At 52.1% G+C, this 16,341-nt stretch overlaps 1 protein-coding gene across 1 annotated transcript in view; it reads left to right on the forward strand.

Moving 5' to 3' along the window:
- Window positions 1–16,341, forward strand: part of STK10 (serine/threonine kinase 10) — a 116,645-nt gene that overhangs the window by 46,742 nt on the left and 53,562 nt on the right. The window contains exons 3-4 of the mRNA XM_004428522.3: window positions 3,119–3,167; window positions 8,283–8,432. Coding sequence (XP_004428579.1) covers window positions 3,119–3,167; window positions 8,283–8,432 — 199 coding nt within the window. The remainder of the gene's footprint in view (window positions 1–3,118; window positions 3,168–8,282; window positions 8,433–16,341) is intronic.

Below are 16,341 nucleotides of genomic sequence, written 5' to 3' on the forward strand. Positions count from 1 at the left end.
TACTTATGGGAATAAAACCAAAGCTAAGCTCAGAGCTTCCTAGCAGCCAAGGCAAAAAAAAAAAAAAGGGAAGTGCAAGGGGTCATGGAGCTCTGAAATTACAGAAGAGGAAGCAAACCAGATTGGCAGAACTCTCGCTCCTTCCTAGCACTGACCTCTGGAGAGGAGGGGTCATGGGGGCCTTGTGTAAGGGCGTTGTGTAAGGGACAGTTTCACTGAAAGACACAGGAACTGCCTGGGTGGCCACTTCTCATACTGACTCTTGATAATAGCTGACCTGTGTTGAACTGTAGTTCTGGGAAGGCATATTTTTGTCGGAAGCCTAAATAACAAGGTCTAAGGGTGATGCTTTCTGGTGATTTCGTTTGCTCGAGATTGAACAAGTTCATATGAATTGATGTGGCTTTTGTGTTGTGCATCTCATTTCACTGTCTTCACGTTGGAGGGAGAGATGATTGGTGCCATTTTGCAGATGTGGAAGTTGAGGCTCAGGGAGATTAAGTGGCTTACCCAAGGTCACATAGCCAATTAAGTGGCACTACCAGGACTCGACCCCAAGTCTACCACCTTTTCCTTTTCATCTGCACCCTGTTAGAGAAGGGGGGAGGGTCTGAGCCTGTCGTGTATCCAGTCTGTGTGAGGCCTGGGCCCGTTGCTTTATCAACACCACCTCATCCAGACCTTACAGGAATTCTGGGAGTCAAGAGTATTAGCCCATTTTGCAGAGAGGTAGGTCCTTGCCCAGCGGCGCACAGATAGTAGGGTGGGGAAGCTGAACAGGGGTTCCTGGCCTGGGTTTGGTGGTGGGACTTCAAGGCATGCGAGAATTAAATGGAATTGCATAAACATTTGTTTGTATTTACACTTTTCTGGATGTGAGGAGGGAGGATAGCTTTCATGGAGTCTCAGAAAACACACAAAAACAAAAAAGAATGAACCTTGAAGCTCGAGGAAGGAGTCCTCGTAACAGCTCATACTGACTGAGCCCCAGCCAGATGCCCGTCACCCGTCGAGGCCGGGATGGCCTCGTCATTGCTGTGGGGTTTGGGTGTGTATCAGCCTGTCTTCCCGGCCGCTCACAGAAAGCAGCCTTGCATGATGGCACGTTTTGCTGCTGTTTCACTGTCGCCTCTGTGGCCGGGCTTTTTCTAGCAATGAGTAGGATTTTTTGTCCTCTTTTGTGGAGCTGAGAATTATTAAAAGGCAGAATGATATGCTGTGCTTCAAGAGGCCGAAGCCTGTGTCCAGGTCACCTCTGTTCTCTGGCCTCTGGGAACAAGCTTGGCTGGGTGGTGGTTGATTAAATGAACAAATGAATGAGTGAGAGAGTGGGTGGGAGAAAGAATTACCTCTTCCTCAGTGTTTGGGTTGCAAGACATTAATACGTCTCTGATGACTGTTATTCAGAGTGATGGTCACTGGTGTTAGAAGTCCTGGGGGAGCTGAGATTGGGCCCGATGTTCCAATGGCCAGGGAGGACCGGAGTCACCATAGGGTAGCCTGTCCCTGGCAGGCGGTGGTGTGCGAGCCGACGGGTGACCCCCTGCGTAGCTCTCTCCCACGGCAAGCAGCGTGGCTTGTCTGCTGCCCTGGGCTAGGTGGGCCGGCACCATCTTGCTGCCCCTAGAACCCAGGACCTCTAGTGTCCCTGGCCCAGCTTAAAGCCCCCTGCTTGACCTGCTGTGGTGTCTGGCATCCAGGTGTGGCTTTTCCCCTAAAAATAGCCCAGTGATGGGGCCCAGTTAAGAGCAACGGCATCAGCAGCCCCCTGAGAAAACGGGCTCAGACGGTTGAAGTGACTTGCCCAAGGCCACAGCCAGTGAGCAGGGGGCCTGGGACCTGGGTCCAGCCGTGCATCACTGCATCCTCATATTTACATCGCCAAGAAGCCTTGGAAGGTCAGCCACAAGCTGGAGGCCTCATCGAAACACTGAGGCCTGTCCTACCTCTTCTGGCCCGATGTTGGGAAAACGGCTGAGATTTTCTGTCCTGTTTGGAGAGTGAGGGGGCCTTTTTGAGCGCCCCACCAGCAGTGTGTCTGCCTCTGCCTCTGCTGAGCATGGTTGGAGGGACTTCACCACAAGCAGGAGCTGGAGCTGGGAGGAGATTCTGGGAGTGTGTCCTGAAGTTTGTAATGCTTCCCCCTGCCCCACCCGACTGAATCCGTACTTGAAGAAAAGAGAGAAGGCATGTTTGCACACGATAGGACCCCCGAGTAGGAGAAAGAGTGAGGAGGGGGGTGAACTAGAGAGGGAGGGCCTGCGTCGGTACGCACGGCCCTGTTGACTTCTCCTCTTCCGTCCCCTGCACAGGGATGGGAGCCCCTCGAAAGCCTGGGTCTGATTGTTCTTGCAGGGGTATCTATTGGGTGTGTGTTGAATGAATGAATGAATGACCTAGGGGTTAGATAACCTGCTTTCCTGTCCAGGACCTGCCATCAAACAATCTCTGTGGCCTTGGTCAGTCACATCCCATTTCTGGGCCTCGGTTTTTCTGTCTGAGCTGGTCTTCAAGGTCCTGGTGTTCTGATGTTCTGAGCCAGCGAGGGCCCTGGGCTCTGGTGGATGGAGGGAGGCGAGAGACAGGTGCTGGGACTCTGGGAGGACTTCGCCGGCTTGTACGTGGGCCGAAGGTGTCCTCTGAGGCTCGTGGCTGTGGAGGGTAGGAAGTGGGGCAGCTGGCAGGTCTCATTTTCACCTCCTAAGGGTGCTGCGGGGTTGGCAAGGGAGGCATCATGTCCATCTTATGGCCGAGAAGGCTCTCAAGGGGGCGAGCAAGCAGGGCATGGGGGAGGGGAGAGGGAGGGTGCGGGCTTGGCTGAAAAGGCTGTTTGCTGAAGCTGCGGGTTTCCACGGCAACTTGGTTTTTCTTTTTCTGAAAAATGAAGTGCCCCAGTCGCTCCTCTGGGTGCGGAGCCTCCTGTGAGGGTTGTGGCCAGATTGGGGGGGTGGTGCAGACTGAACAGGCCCCGGGGCGGGGGGAGGAGAGGCTGGGAGCAAGGGGATGGGGCTTTGGGTGCTGGCCGGCCCTGCCTGGGTCAGGGCTCGCCCCTGGGGTTCTCCCCACCTCATGGGCTGTGTGCCTGGCTCACCATCACTCTGCCTTGTGTTTTCTGCAGATCATGATCGAGTTCTGTCCTGGGGGAGCCGTGGATGCCATCATGCTGGGTGAGTCTTCCTTGATGCAACGTGGCGTGCGGGTCGGCTGCGTCTAGGACCGGCATCCTTCACTCCCCACCCCAGGAATCCACGTGGCCTGTTCGAGCACCTCCCTGCTCTGTCCCATTTCGGGAGCAGGGGTCGGGTCCTTGGAGAGAACGCAGGACACTCAATGGAAGACCAACATTTCCCATTCAAAAAGCGATGTGTCCTTGAGCTGGTCACTCGCCCCCTCGAGAGCCTTCTCGGCCGTAAGACGGATGTAATGCCTCCGTTGCCGACCCTGCAGCACCCTTAGGAGGTGAAAATGAGACACCTGAGAGGTTCTTTGAAAAGTGGGGATCCCCACCCATTTTGTAAGAGCTTAACAGGGATGTTGTCAGGTCTTGATGTCCCAGGCAAGCTTGAGGAATACAAAAAGATCTGTTAGCAGTCACCACTCTTTTATGAATAGTCACTGTATGCCAGAGATTGTGGTAGCTGCTTTCACGTATGTTATCCTCATGTATAAAATCAGAAGGGGTTATCTCTGTTTTCTTCTTGACCAGACTGACACTTAGAGAGGTTAAGGAGCTGGCCCAGAGTCACACAGCAGAGCAGAGATGTGACCCAGGTCTGGGTGGCCCCCCTCCTGACTGCTGCCTTCCACCCGCCACACATCCCCTGCTCTTGCTGGCCTGGTGGGCAGTGAGTGTGGAGAGGCCGAGGGTCTGCGGCCCCAGACGGTTGAGTGACACGTTCAGGATTCTGGGGTGGCTCAGGAGAGGAGGGGCCTTCAGTATAATGTAGCACTATTCAGCCACTTTTTTATTATGAAGAAGGTATTTTCCCCTGAGTTTAGCTCAGGAATGTCTCAAATCTATGGCAGCCCTTTCCCATCCTGAGCTGTAGAAACGCTGGCCTTTCTTGCAGAGCCCCATGCCACTCCCAGAGTTCCCAGGTGGGTAAATGACAGTAGCCAACGGGATACGGGCACTTGTGATATGGCTCTTGGGTGTGCCTTGTCTCAGCAAAGACTGCCATTGAAGATCTTCATTGTTCTGGGTAGACTCTAACAAGATAAAAATGGTGGTCTTGTATGAATTGAGGATCTCTAGGTTATAAGCAGTCCAAGACTATTCAAATTGGTTTAGGGAAAAAAAGGAAGGGGTGTGTGAGAGGGGGAAATTTATTTGCACAAATAACTGAAAAGTTCAAGGGTGGCTGGCTTCAGGCAGAGCTTAATCTAGGAGTTTTTAAAAAAGCTGTCATAAGAACTTGGCTTCCTTCTTCAACTCTTGGCCCCACTTTCCTCTGTGTTGGCCCCATTCTCATGCTGGTTTTCTCTTCTCGGTGACAAGATAGCTGTGGGAGCTCCAGCCATCACATCTAAATTCCAAACAGCAGGATGGAAGAAGGGAGGGTAGGACAACTCCACAAACACACACTCTGCTGCCACTCTTAAGGAGATGTCACAGAAGCCGCACAAGACACCCCCATTTATGTCTCATTGGGTAGAACATAGTAACACATGGCTGGAAGAGAGGCTGGGAAATGTGGTCTTCTAGCTGGGTGGCCATATGTTCAGATACTAAAAAAGAAGGAGAGAAGGGGAGCCGGCCAGCAGCCTCTGCTTCTCCTGGTGTGCAGCTTAGCTGAAAAAGGCGTGGGGGAGAATGTCAGAGATGGAAGAGGCATTTGCGCATACCAGATCCTTGACCTCATTCACAGCTGGGTGTGACCCTGGGCTATGGCTCAGTCTGCAGGCAAACTCGCTCCCTGGCTCAGTTCTGGTAGAACCGACTGCTCCAGCCCCAAGTAGTTTTCTCTCTGTTGGTGGCAGCAGTCAAAGGAAAATTGCCATTGACGTTCTAGAAATCTAGGTGGGAGAAGAGAAGCTGGGATGGGGAGCCCTGACAAGATGAGAGCCAGGGCCTGGTTGCAGCTCTGTGATGAGGGGTTGACTGTCCTGCAGACGCCTGCCCACTTAGAGCGACTGTGGCCTTGGTCGTCTCCCCATCGCCCTGCAGAGTTGTGTAGAGTGAGGGGCCTGGGCTCGGGGTCCGAGGGACCCGAGGTCCATTCCAGGTTCCTCTGCTTGGTAGCTGTGCGGCACTGGGCCGGCCCCTTTGTGCGGTGGGGAGGATGTCCACGTGGACGGCTCGGCACTGTGTGGCCGTTCTAGTTTGTTGACACCCAGGTCCGCTCTGATCTGGTGCCCTTGCCTTGCCAGCTGTTAAACATTTTGGCCCTCAGCCCTCCTGTAGAGGAGACAGTGAGGGGCGGGATTGGATGTGGTTTCAAAGGAGACTCCGGACTCATCTGCAGTGTTGCAAATGTTTTTAATAAGAAGAAAGTGTTCATGTAGTGCTGTGTAATCAAAAATTAATCTTAAGAATGTGTGATTCCAGTTATGTGACATTCTAGAAAAAGACAAAACTCTAGGGACATAAATCAAATTAGTGATTACTTAGGGGCTGGAGATAGGAGGTGAAAAGTTGATTACAAAGGAGTACAGGGGAATTTGGGGGACTGATGGAAATATTCTATATGTAAATTGTGGTGGTGGGGATGTGACTGTATACATTTGCCAAAATTCATAGAACTGTACCCCTAAAAAAAATACATTTTGGGGGCTGGCCTGGTGGCGAGTGCTCCGCTTTGGCAGCCCGGGGTTCGCAGGTTTGGATCCCGGGCACAGACCAACGCACCGCTTGTCAAGCCATGCTGTGGTGGCATCCCATAGAAAGTAGAGGAAGACTGGCATGGATGTTAGCTCAGGGCCAATCTTCCTCAGCAAAAAGAGGAGAATTGGCAACAAATGTTAGCTCAGGGCTAGTCTTCCTCACGCACACACACACAAAAGTGAATTTTACTGTATGTAAATTATATCTCAATAAACTGGACTTAGAAAAGGTATCCTATCTATGTCATTGGGTTATTGTGAAAATTAAATGAAATGACGTACCCAAATAATAGCCCCATGCCTGGCACATTGTAAAGGCTCAAAAAACAGTGGTGATGAAATCGTCATCATTGTCACTTTGATTATTCCTATTTCATTTGTATAAGTTCATCAGACATGAGCAAGACACATTTCTGACATTTAGAAAAGGTGCTGCAGATAACGCAGTGTAATCTCAGGACCAGCGCAACAATACTCACCTTTTATTGCCAGTCCTCCATGCTGAGGAGTTAACATGCCTTATGTCTGGAGCCCTGCCCACATCGATGATCATCATCCCGCTTTACAGACCAGGACACGAAGACGCAGAGACATGAGCGACTTGCCAGAAACCACACAGCCAGTGAGAGGCACGCCTGGGTTCCTGCTCAGTCTGTGTGACCCTGAAGGCTCTGGGCCTGGCCTCTGGTTGGGGGTTACATGGAGGTTAAGGATGGGGCCACAGGGAGGGGGAGCAGTTGTGGACCCCAGAGGGAGGGACCCCTGTGCCGGAGCCGTGCTCTGAGCTGAGGCCTCCCAGGGCAGTGCGGAGGCATCTCCACCCTGGCTGGTGTTCATTTTTACCAAGCCTGAGGGGTCTGACCTTGTGGGTTCCTGGCCAGGCACGGCAGGGGAGACAGAGGCAGAGGGCTGCTCTACCCCGAGGACGGCCTTGGAGCAGGGCCCTGGTTGGCCAGCCTTGGAGCCTGCAGCCTGGGGAGCCAGCAGGCAGGGCGGCGGGGGCTCACCTCAGCACAGGGGCTTGGGTAGCCACAGGAACTAAATAATCCCAATGGCCACGTGGGGCCGTGAGCTCAGGATGTCACCCTTGAATCTTCTCTCGCCCTTCCTCCCACCGCACCCACTCGGTCCCTCATTCTGTCGTTCCCACCTCCCTGACCCATCGAGTTGGGCATCCTTCCTCTTTTCTGCCTTGGCCACCCTCTGGCCCTCCTGGACCACGTGACAGCCCCCAGCCAAGCTGCCTGCCACTCTTGCTCCCCTGCCAGCTCCTCACTCACTGCGCTAGAGGGGATTTTTTATTTATTTATTTTTTAGAGTAAATTTTTAAATTTATTTTTTATTTTTTTTTAACCAGTTTTATTTATTTATTTATTTATTTATTTGTGAGGAAGATCAGCCCTGAGCTAACATCCATGCTAATCCTCCTCTTTTTGCTGAGGAAGACCAGTAGAGGGAATTTTGTAAATGCAAATATCAGATTGTCTCTCTGCCTCGCTTAGGGCCTCTCCTGGACTGCCTGTTGTATTTCTAATAAAAAGCAGCTCCAGAGCATGGCCTGCAAAGTCCTGCAGAATCAGGCCCTGCTGACCTCTGACCTTGACTCAACTTTCCCCTTCAGCCAACTGGGGTCCTTTGCATGTGCTGTTCCCCACGAGTGGAATACCCTTCTTCGTGGTCCCCACCTGCTTGGAAGAAGGGCCCTCCTGTCCCTCGGTGTACACTGGGTTGTACGCAGTGTGTGCGTATGTGTCCCTGACTAGCACACGAGAGGCTCTTGGTGACGGCCCTCTGGCCAGCCCTTCACCTTCCACATTTCCACTCCACCACCGCCAGCCAGCTCATGTCAGCCTCTGGCTTTTCACTTGTGCTGGTTCCTTGACCTGGGATGCCTTGGCCCCACCTTGTCTCCTCTTAAACACCTTCAAGACACAGCTCCTCTGGGGAGCATCCCAGTTCCCCGGGAGGAGGGGGATGCTGCCCGTCCGGCCCTCCCACGTGCCCGAATCCCACTCGGTTCCAAGCATTGCTCACTGTTTCTATGTCCCTCTCCACGTCCCTGCACCAAGCATGGAGCTGACATGGAGTAGGATCACTCGGAGCCTGCTGCCAGCGCAATCTCTGCTTCTCGGAGGGTTGTGTTGACGACCCTGAGCTCCGAAGCCAGACTGGCTGGTTTGAGTCTCAGATCTGTGACTTCCTACGTCTGTGACCTTGAGCAAGTGACTTGACCTCTCTGAGCCTTGGTTTCTTCATCTGTAAAATGGGGTAATAATTTTCCTGCTCCATAGGGTTACTGTGAAGATGAAATAGGTAACATGTGAAGTGAACCTGGTGCACAGTAAGTGCTCAAGAATGTTGGTAACTTTTGTATTTCTCGTACCTGGTGTGGGCCTGACATTCTGTTGCCTGCAGTGAGCGTTTGTTGAATTGACAACAGTTCTCCTCTCTGTTTCCAGAGCTGGACAGAGGCCTCACCGAGCCCCAGATTCAGGTCATTTGTCGCCAGATGCTGGAAGCCCTCAGCTTCCTGCACGGCAAGAGGATCATCCACCGGGACCTGAAGGCCGGCAATGTGCTGATGACCCTCGAGGGAGACATCCGGCTGGGTAAGGGGTGGGAAGGCGGAGCCCCACAATGCCTACCTGGTCTGCTCTGGGGAGTCAGCCTGGCCTCTGTGGGCAGGAGGGAGCGAGGGGGCGGTCCTCACTCCTGCGGCCGCCCACGATGTCGACAGTCCTCCCTCGCCTGTCCTGGGCCACAGCCACGTGCAGTTCCCGTTAGCTCAGTCTAACCCAGGGCTTCTTGACCATGGGCGATCTTGTCCCCCAGCGACATTGGCAATGTCTGGAGGTGTCTTTGGTTGTCACCACTAGGGGCAGGAGGAGACCCTGGCGTCTGGTGTATAGAGGCCAAGGATGCACAACACCCCACGGTGCCCGGGACAGCCCCTCGCTGCGGACAGCCATCCCGAGGCAGGGAGGCGCTGGTCTAACCCTCCGCTCTTGCCTCCAACTGAGAGACATCGAGGGAGAGTGATGGATGGAGGACCACCCTGATCCATTTCCATCCTAGTGGAAAATAGTACCTCAGGCACATACATTGAAACCTTGCCTTTTTTTTTATGTCTCCTTTCTTTCTTTTTTTTTAATTGTGGTAAATTATGTGTAACGTAAAATTCACCATCTCAACCATTTTTAAGTGTACAGTTCAGTGGCGTTAAGCGCATTCACATTGTTATGCTACCATCACCACCATCCATCTCTAGAAACTTCATCTTCCCAAACTGAACTCTGACCTCATTAAACACAACTTCCCCTTCCCTGGCCCCTGGCACCCACCACTCCCCTTAACGTCTCTGTGTAGTTGACTGTTCTAGGGGCCTCACATGAGTGGAACCCTACAGTATTCGTCCTTTTGTGACTGGTTTATTTCCCTTATTGTAATGTCCTCCAGGTCATCCCTGTTGTAGCGTGTGTCAGAATCGCTCTGTATTTTTAATAAGTCCTTTTAACCAAATGACACATACGTGTGTCCCGTGCTCCACCATCTCTTTCTCCATCCACTCCCAGAGACGGTCGTTGACCACTTCCCATATTTACTTCTGCATTGCTGCGTAGGATGCCTATAATGCTATTTTTAAGTAATGACTTTTATTGTTTGGTGAAAAAATAATTATGCGTATTATACAAAATTCACCTAGTACAGGAAGGTTTAGAGGGGAAAGCCAGAAATTGCCTCCAGTCTCGTTATCCGGACACTGGCCCCGGTTGTCATCCCAGATACCTCTGCGTGCGTCTCTGTCTGTAGAAGGATGTGCGGATGGAGAGAGAGCGTCTAGAGAGCGTTATTAACGATACGGAGATGGTGCTCTCTTGTTTGTCAGTTTGACTACGGTCAACTCCATTTTCTGTTGACATCCTCCTCTGATAGTTAAGTGGTCTATTCATTTGCAGCCCCCCTTCCTCAGCCCTGTCCTTCCAACATGGGAGTGTCACTGTCTGTAGTTCCTCTAGTTACCCGTGTCTCTATAAGGAACGTTTTACTTGTGTCCACAAGAACCTGCACCACCGTCGAGCCCTGTGATCAAGAGCTGCAGGGTAGTCAGAGGGTGGGGACAGAAGTGCTACAGTGCAATCGAGGGCATCCTCTGCGGCAGGAGGGCGGCTCCCACATCCCTGCTTTAAGGGCTCTGAAGCTCAGAGAGGGCGAGAACCTGCCACAGGTCAGAGAGCTGGCAAGGACAGAGGCAGGGCTGACCCTCAGGGCTGCTGCTCGCTTCACAGGCGCTCCTGCATCACTGCACTCACCTCCATGAGTGCCTTGAGCTGACGGGTTAGGGTAGGGCTGGGCCTTACAAGATGGAGGCAAGACCGGGCGGCTCTCAGATTTAGTGCATCTCAGTCCCCAGAGGGCTTGTTAATACTCAGATTGCTGGGTGCAAGCCCCAGAGTTTCTGATTCCGTAGGTCTGGGGTGGGGCCTGAGAACTTGCATTTCTAACAAGCTCCCAGCTGAAGCTGCTGGTCTGGGGACCACACTTTGAGAACCACTGCTCGAGACCCTCACTCCCCAAAGTGTGGTCGGTGGCAACATCAGCATTACCTGGGCGCTTGTTAGAAATGCTCAGTCGTCCAGAGGGTGGGGTTGGCTCTGCCCTGAGACAGCCGCATGAAGGGCTTTCTCGTATCCGGCATGAGCAGGGGCACGCTCGGTTCTGTGTCCTCAAGACCAGAATCCTTGGTACTTGCAGAGTCTCTGACCACTAGGGTTCAGCTCACATCCCCTGTAGCTATTCCTCCTCTTACCTAGAGTGGTTAGGAGCATGCACTCTGGAGTCAGAGAGACCCGAGTTCAAATCCCAACTCTGCCTCTGGCTCTGTGACATTGGGTATGTAACTTAACCTTGCTGCCTGTTGATTTCGCCATCTGTATAATGTGTGTGATGATAAAACCTCCCTCACAGGGTTGTGATGCCAGTTACAAGAAGATATATATACACAGAGAGAGAGGAAACTCTCTGGGAGGGCCAGCTGTGATTACTGTTGTTTCATTAAGTGTCTGCTCTGTGCCAAGCCCCAGCCTATGCTGGGCTCTGGGGACTGAGGAGCACAGAGACCCAGTCCTCGTTCTGCAGAGTCCCCAGGCCAGTGGAGGGAGTGTGGAAGCATCGGGGCTGGGGAGGGACTGTGCAGGGAGGGGGGTCAGGGTCCGTTCCCCGACCTGGGCCTGGAGGGAGGGGTTTAGAAGAGGCTTGGTGTGAGAGAGGATAGTTCGAGCTGAGTTGTGAGACGTGGATAGGTATTTGCCAGGTAAACCAGGTTGGGCAGGGCGGTCCAGGAAGAGGGAGCCTTGTGGGCAGAGGCACGGAGGTGAGAAATAGCGGGGTATTTGCAGGGGCGGTGATAATAAAAATAACAGCACACATCTGCTGGGTTTATGAAGCACCGCTAGGTGCCAGCCATCAGACAGAGTACCTTCCAGACATCATTTCATTGAATCACTCCAGGGGGCATTGGAGTGTGTGGGGTGGGACTATACCCGTCACAGGTGAGGACACAGGCCCCCAGTGAGATGAGGTGCCCGAGATCAGACCATGAGGGAGGAGAAGAAGCAGGGTTTTTAGACTCGGGTCTTCCTGACTCCACAGCTGCCAGTGGACTGGCTCAGTCAAGGGTGGAGAGAGGTGACCAGGGAGGGGCCGGGTCAGGGAGTATCCGGGGGGCAGGAGCGGGGCAGAAGAGAGTCTCGTGTGCTCTAGGGAATTGGAGGGAAGCTTCAGCTCAGCCTTCAAGAACTTATCAAATGGAGGAGGCAGAACAGACGACCTGGGTCAGGACTGGCCTGAGGGGCTGGTCAGAGCAGGGAAGCCCAGGGGTGGGGACAGGGATGGAGGGAGGGCCCCAGCAGCCTGGGGCTGAGATGTGCCCAGTGTGGTTCTTGTTTCCCGTGCCGTCTACCCCCACACACCCCTTGAATCTGGAGGGCACTGACATGCTGAGCAGACTCCAGAATCCCACTCAGAACCTAGCAGAGGTGGGATGGAAGCCGGTGGGTGCACCAGGTTTCCAGATGACTTGGCATGTGCAGCTGAGAAAACTGGAAAGCCAATTAAGGAGGAAGAAAAGTTCAGGGAGTTGAGTGTGTGAGTATTTACACAATTACCCAGGGCCCGGGGAGCCGTGGTGTGGATGCCTGCTGAGGCCTGCTGTTCTGTTTTGGAAAATCCTCCTTCCCCCTGGGGCCTGGACTCTGCAGCCTGGCGAAGCAGTGGAAGAGGCCCAGGAGACGAGACGGCGTGGCGGTCTGTCCGCCTCTTCCCAGCTTCCTGGGACCGTCTTGGGCCCCTGGAGGCACCCCCGCCCCCATGTCCTTATGTAACTCCAGGGATACATAAGAGAAGTGCTCAGCAGATCTTTCTCCCAAGCAAGGGCATCACCTCTTGGAGACACGGTTCAACAGAGTGGGAATAAATGAGAAGCAGCAGGGTAAGCTGAGGAAAGCGTGGGGTCTAGACACAGACAAGCCTGGTTCACATCCTGGCTCTGCCCCTTCCGAGCTGGAGACACTGTTTAACCGTCCAAACCTCAGCTCTTTGATCTGTACAGTGGGTATAAGGACAGAACCTCTGCATGGGGTTCTTGTGCCCAGTGCGGTGAAATGTACAGAGGACTGACCAGAGGCTCAGGGTTATGTTCCTCTCTGCCACTAAGCATTTTGCTTCTTCCTTATGTCAAATATTTACTTCTGTCTCAGATTTCAAACTTCCTCTGAGATTCATTTGCTAGTTGCCAAGTAAACACAAGTTCCATCTCTGGGTGGGTGTGAAGCAGTTCTCGATGGCTGGTGGGGATCCATTTGTGCAGAGAGAGAAAGGAAGAGCGTTGCCACCCGAGACAGTTGGGATGTTAAGTGGGGTGTGGATTTTGAAGTGCAAAGATCTGTGTTCTTGTCCTGGATATGCCACTTGGCACTGGGTGCCCTTGGGCAAGTCACCTAACCCTTTTGACCCTCAGTTTCCTCAAACTGAGCGTGACCTAGTAGTTCCTTCTTCATGGAGTTGGTGTGACGATTTGATGAGACAGTGTTGTATAGATCCGCCGTGTTGTATAGATCCCCAGTGCATCACAGAGGGCCAGCAGGTGTTAGGTTTCTTTCCCAGGCCGAGGCAGCTCTCAGAGAAGCTGCTGTGAGAAAGAGTGTCCCCATTTTCCGAAGAACCTGTGTTCCTCTCCCGCGAGGTGCTTCTCTGAAGATGGGAGGTGAATTTCACAACTTTTGGGGTCTTTTAGCTTCCAAGCAGAGGTCTGAACTGGCCTAAAAATCAAAGTGCCCAGCACAGAGCCCAGTACACAGTAGGTCCATAAACAGTAGCTTCCAGCATTGCCATTACTCTGTCAGTTTGTGGTTACTGCAGGACCTCTAATTCCCAAAGGCCCCAGATGTACAGGAGGCCTGGCAGGTGGGCCGCCTCTGCCCCCATCTTGACTCCAGCCGCTCATTCCTGTTTGCTGCGGCCAGCAGGCTAGGGGCCTGGTTCTTTCACTGTGGCTGCTGTGCACTGAGCAGGGTGATATGTAATGACTCATTTAATCTTCACAGAGCACTGATAACATTTTACGGTGGAAGGATTTGGTGCCTCTCTCTCTAGTCACGCAGCTAGTAAGGGGAATACCTGGGGTTCAGACCAACACATCTGGCTCCAGAGCCCACCTGCTTAACCACTACCCTTTTTTAGACTCTTTTGATGGCAAATGATAAAAACCCATCTCCTGTGATTTGAGGCAGACAGGAGAATGCTGTGTGTATGTGGTGTGTGGAACCGTGTTGGGGAAGATACAGCTGGGCATCGAGGTGAGTTGGACCCTGGAACACAAATGCTGCCGAGACTGTCTCTGATCTCTGCCTTTCTATGCATTTTGGTTAGGCTCTCAGACCAACCCTCTCCACAAAGCTTCTGGCAAGGTCTGATTTTACTTTTTTACTAATTTTACTTTTCCCAGCATCACCTCCTGTAGGATGAACTGAACCTCACTGGTTCAGGTCTCAGAGTCAGTAATCCCAGTGAAGGACTCTGATTGGCCCAGCTTGGCTCAGGGCAGATCCCTGGACCAATCAAGGAGGCCCAGTAAGGAGGGCTTCTGTGATAGGCCCAGCCTCTGAGGAGGGCCGGGTCAGGTAGCGATATGGAAGCCTCCCCCCCCACTGATGAATCAGTGTGGTTGGGGTGGGCGAGGTGGTGTGCCAGAAGGAAAGAGGATTTGTACTGATCAGAAAAACAAATTGTTGTCCACCATAGACACCATTGGAATAGAGACCCAGAAGAGGGGGAGTGAGCGAGGAGAAGTGTGGAGGGGTGAGAAGCAAGAACAAAGGACTGAATTTGTGGTTGAAGTTGAGAGGGAAAATACCAGAAAAATACAGGGTTATGTGGGGAGAAGAGAGAGTCCATGAAGGGCGGGGGGGGGGGGGCGAAGACGGAGGGGAATGAATGGGAAAACAAAGGCTTCATTAGTGGTCACGTGTATCTAGTTGCCTCAAAAACAAAAGAAAATAAACATAGAAATAGAGCAATTCTTTCAGTCTCACATTTGGCTAGAAAATATCTTCCCCATTTAATGGATGAGAAAAGCGAGGTTCAGAAACATGAAGCAATCCGCTTCAGATCACGGTAGAATCTTCTCGTTTCCCCGCCGGGTACTGTTTCCATGACACTCCTGGGAAGGCAGGTCATGCGATAATGAGGAGACGTCCCTTGGGGGCAGCCTCCCGCTTAGTGAGCCCAGGTGAGCCCCTGGCGGCTGTAATCGGAGGTCGGGGCCCTGGGTACCCAGGGCTGGGGGCTGGGGCCCGAGTCTCCTGACCCTCCGGCGTCTCAGCGGGTCCCGAACCCTCTCGAGGCTTCGCTCCCCTGTCCGCACCCGCGGCGCTGGCTGCTTGTCCACAGGGCCGCAGCTGGCATTTCGGATGGGGCAGTTTTGGCCTGTGTGGGAGGTGCGGCGTCCCTGGCCCTCCCTCACTAGATGGCGGGGGCTCTCTGGCTCATGGTGACAACCGGGCCACCACCATTAATGTCCCAACACTTCCTGGGGCACGGGGCGCCACCCCTGGACGAGGACCCCCCGCGTGTTCTCAGACGGAGAAGTCGAGGGTAAGCCCCGACCGAGCTGGACCATGGCTCGCCCGGCCTGGGGTCCAGGGTAGGAGGAGGGGTCAGAACTGCAACTGGACAGCAGTTTGCCTTTAATTGGCCTGGCTTGTCTGGGAGAAGGCTCCTCTTCTCTTGGGTGCTTTTGGTCGCTTACGGTTAAGGGGACAGATGAGAGAGTCTCATCTATCTTCATACATGCTCAGTTCACTGCTTGTGCGTGTGTGTGCTATAGAATGCATTTTACACTGCGTATGTAACTTCTGATTATAAAAGTAATATGTGATGTGTATACATGGATAGAAAGATATGTACAACGATGTTCATTTCAACAATCTTTGTGACAGTGAGAAATCAGAAATGATCCAGTTTGCTCCAGCAGAGGATTAAATAAGTTATGGTACTGTCATACGGTGGAATCGTTTTCAGCGATTGAAAATTATGTTGTAGAAAAGGTGTAATCTCTTGTACAGATGTATATACATACTGTGAAGGGGAGAAAATAAATTGCAAAATAGTATGTTTAATCTGATTGCATTTTTAAAATACTTTTAAAAATACATAAAAATTATATCATTTTTATTTACATATATGTTTTTATTTATATAAATACATCTGGAGCTATATGCAGCACACTCCTAAGTGTTTATCTCTGCCAGGATTATGGAGACTTGATTTAATCTGTAAATGAATTTTTGATAAGCAGCATTGCCTTGGTAATCAGAAAAAAAAAATATGTATATATGAATGAGTATATGTGTGGATACAGTCCTGCAGATAATTTGGAATAAGACAAAGAAGGAGATTAGGGCCGGCTCCGTGGCTTGGCGGTTGGGTGCACGCGCTCTGATGCTGGCGGCCCGGGTTCGGATCCCGGGAGCGCCCCGAGGCACCGCTTCTCCGTCCACCGTGAGGCCAAGTCCCACGTACAGCAACTAGAAGGATGTGAACCTATGACATACAACTATCTACTGGGGCTTTGGGGGAAAAAACTGAATAAATAAAATCTTAAAAAAAAAAAAAAAAAAAAAAAAAAAGAAGGAGATTAAGTCACTCCTAATCTTGCCAGAGCACAGCACTGTAGGCTTCCTTCCAGTCTTTTTTCTGTGCACAGAAGGAGGGACCAGATAGCGTAAGAGCACAAACGTGGTGTCAGATCTGTCCGTAGAGCTGGGAGACCATCCACAAGTTACTTAATCTCTCTAAACTTCAGGTTCCTCATCTGTAAAATGGGCATAATAATTTCCCCTGCCCCAAAGGGTCCTAGATATAAACATTATGCCTGGGAATGTATATGCCAGTGATATACAAAATCATATGAAGAAGAAGATATAAATGATCTGCATAAGTCTCTGCAGAGTGCTGTATGCC

Source organism: Ceratotherium simum, chromosome 4 (genome assembly GCF_057802395.1).
Source record: "Ceratotherium simum simum isolate JZ-2026a chromosome 4, ASM5780239v1, whole genome shotgun sequence".
In the NCBI taxonomy this organism is placed as follows: Eukaryota; Metazoa; Chordata; class Mammalia; order Perissodactyla; family Rhinocerotidae; genus Ceratotherium; species Ceratotherium simum.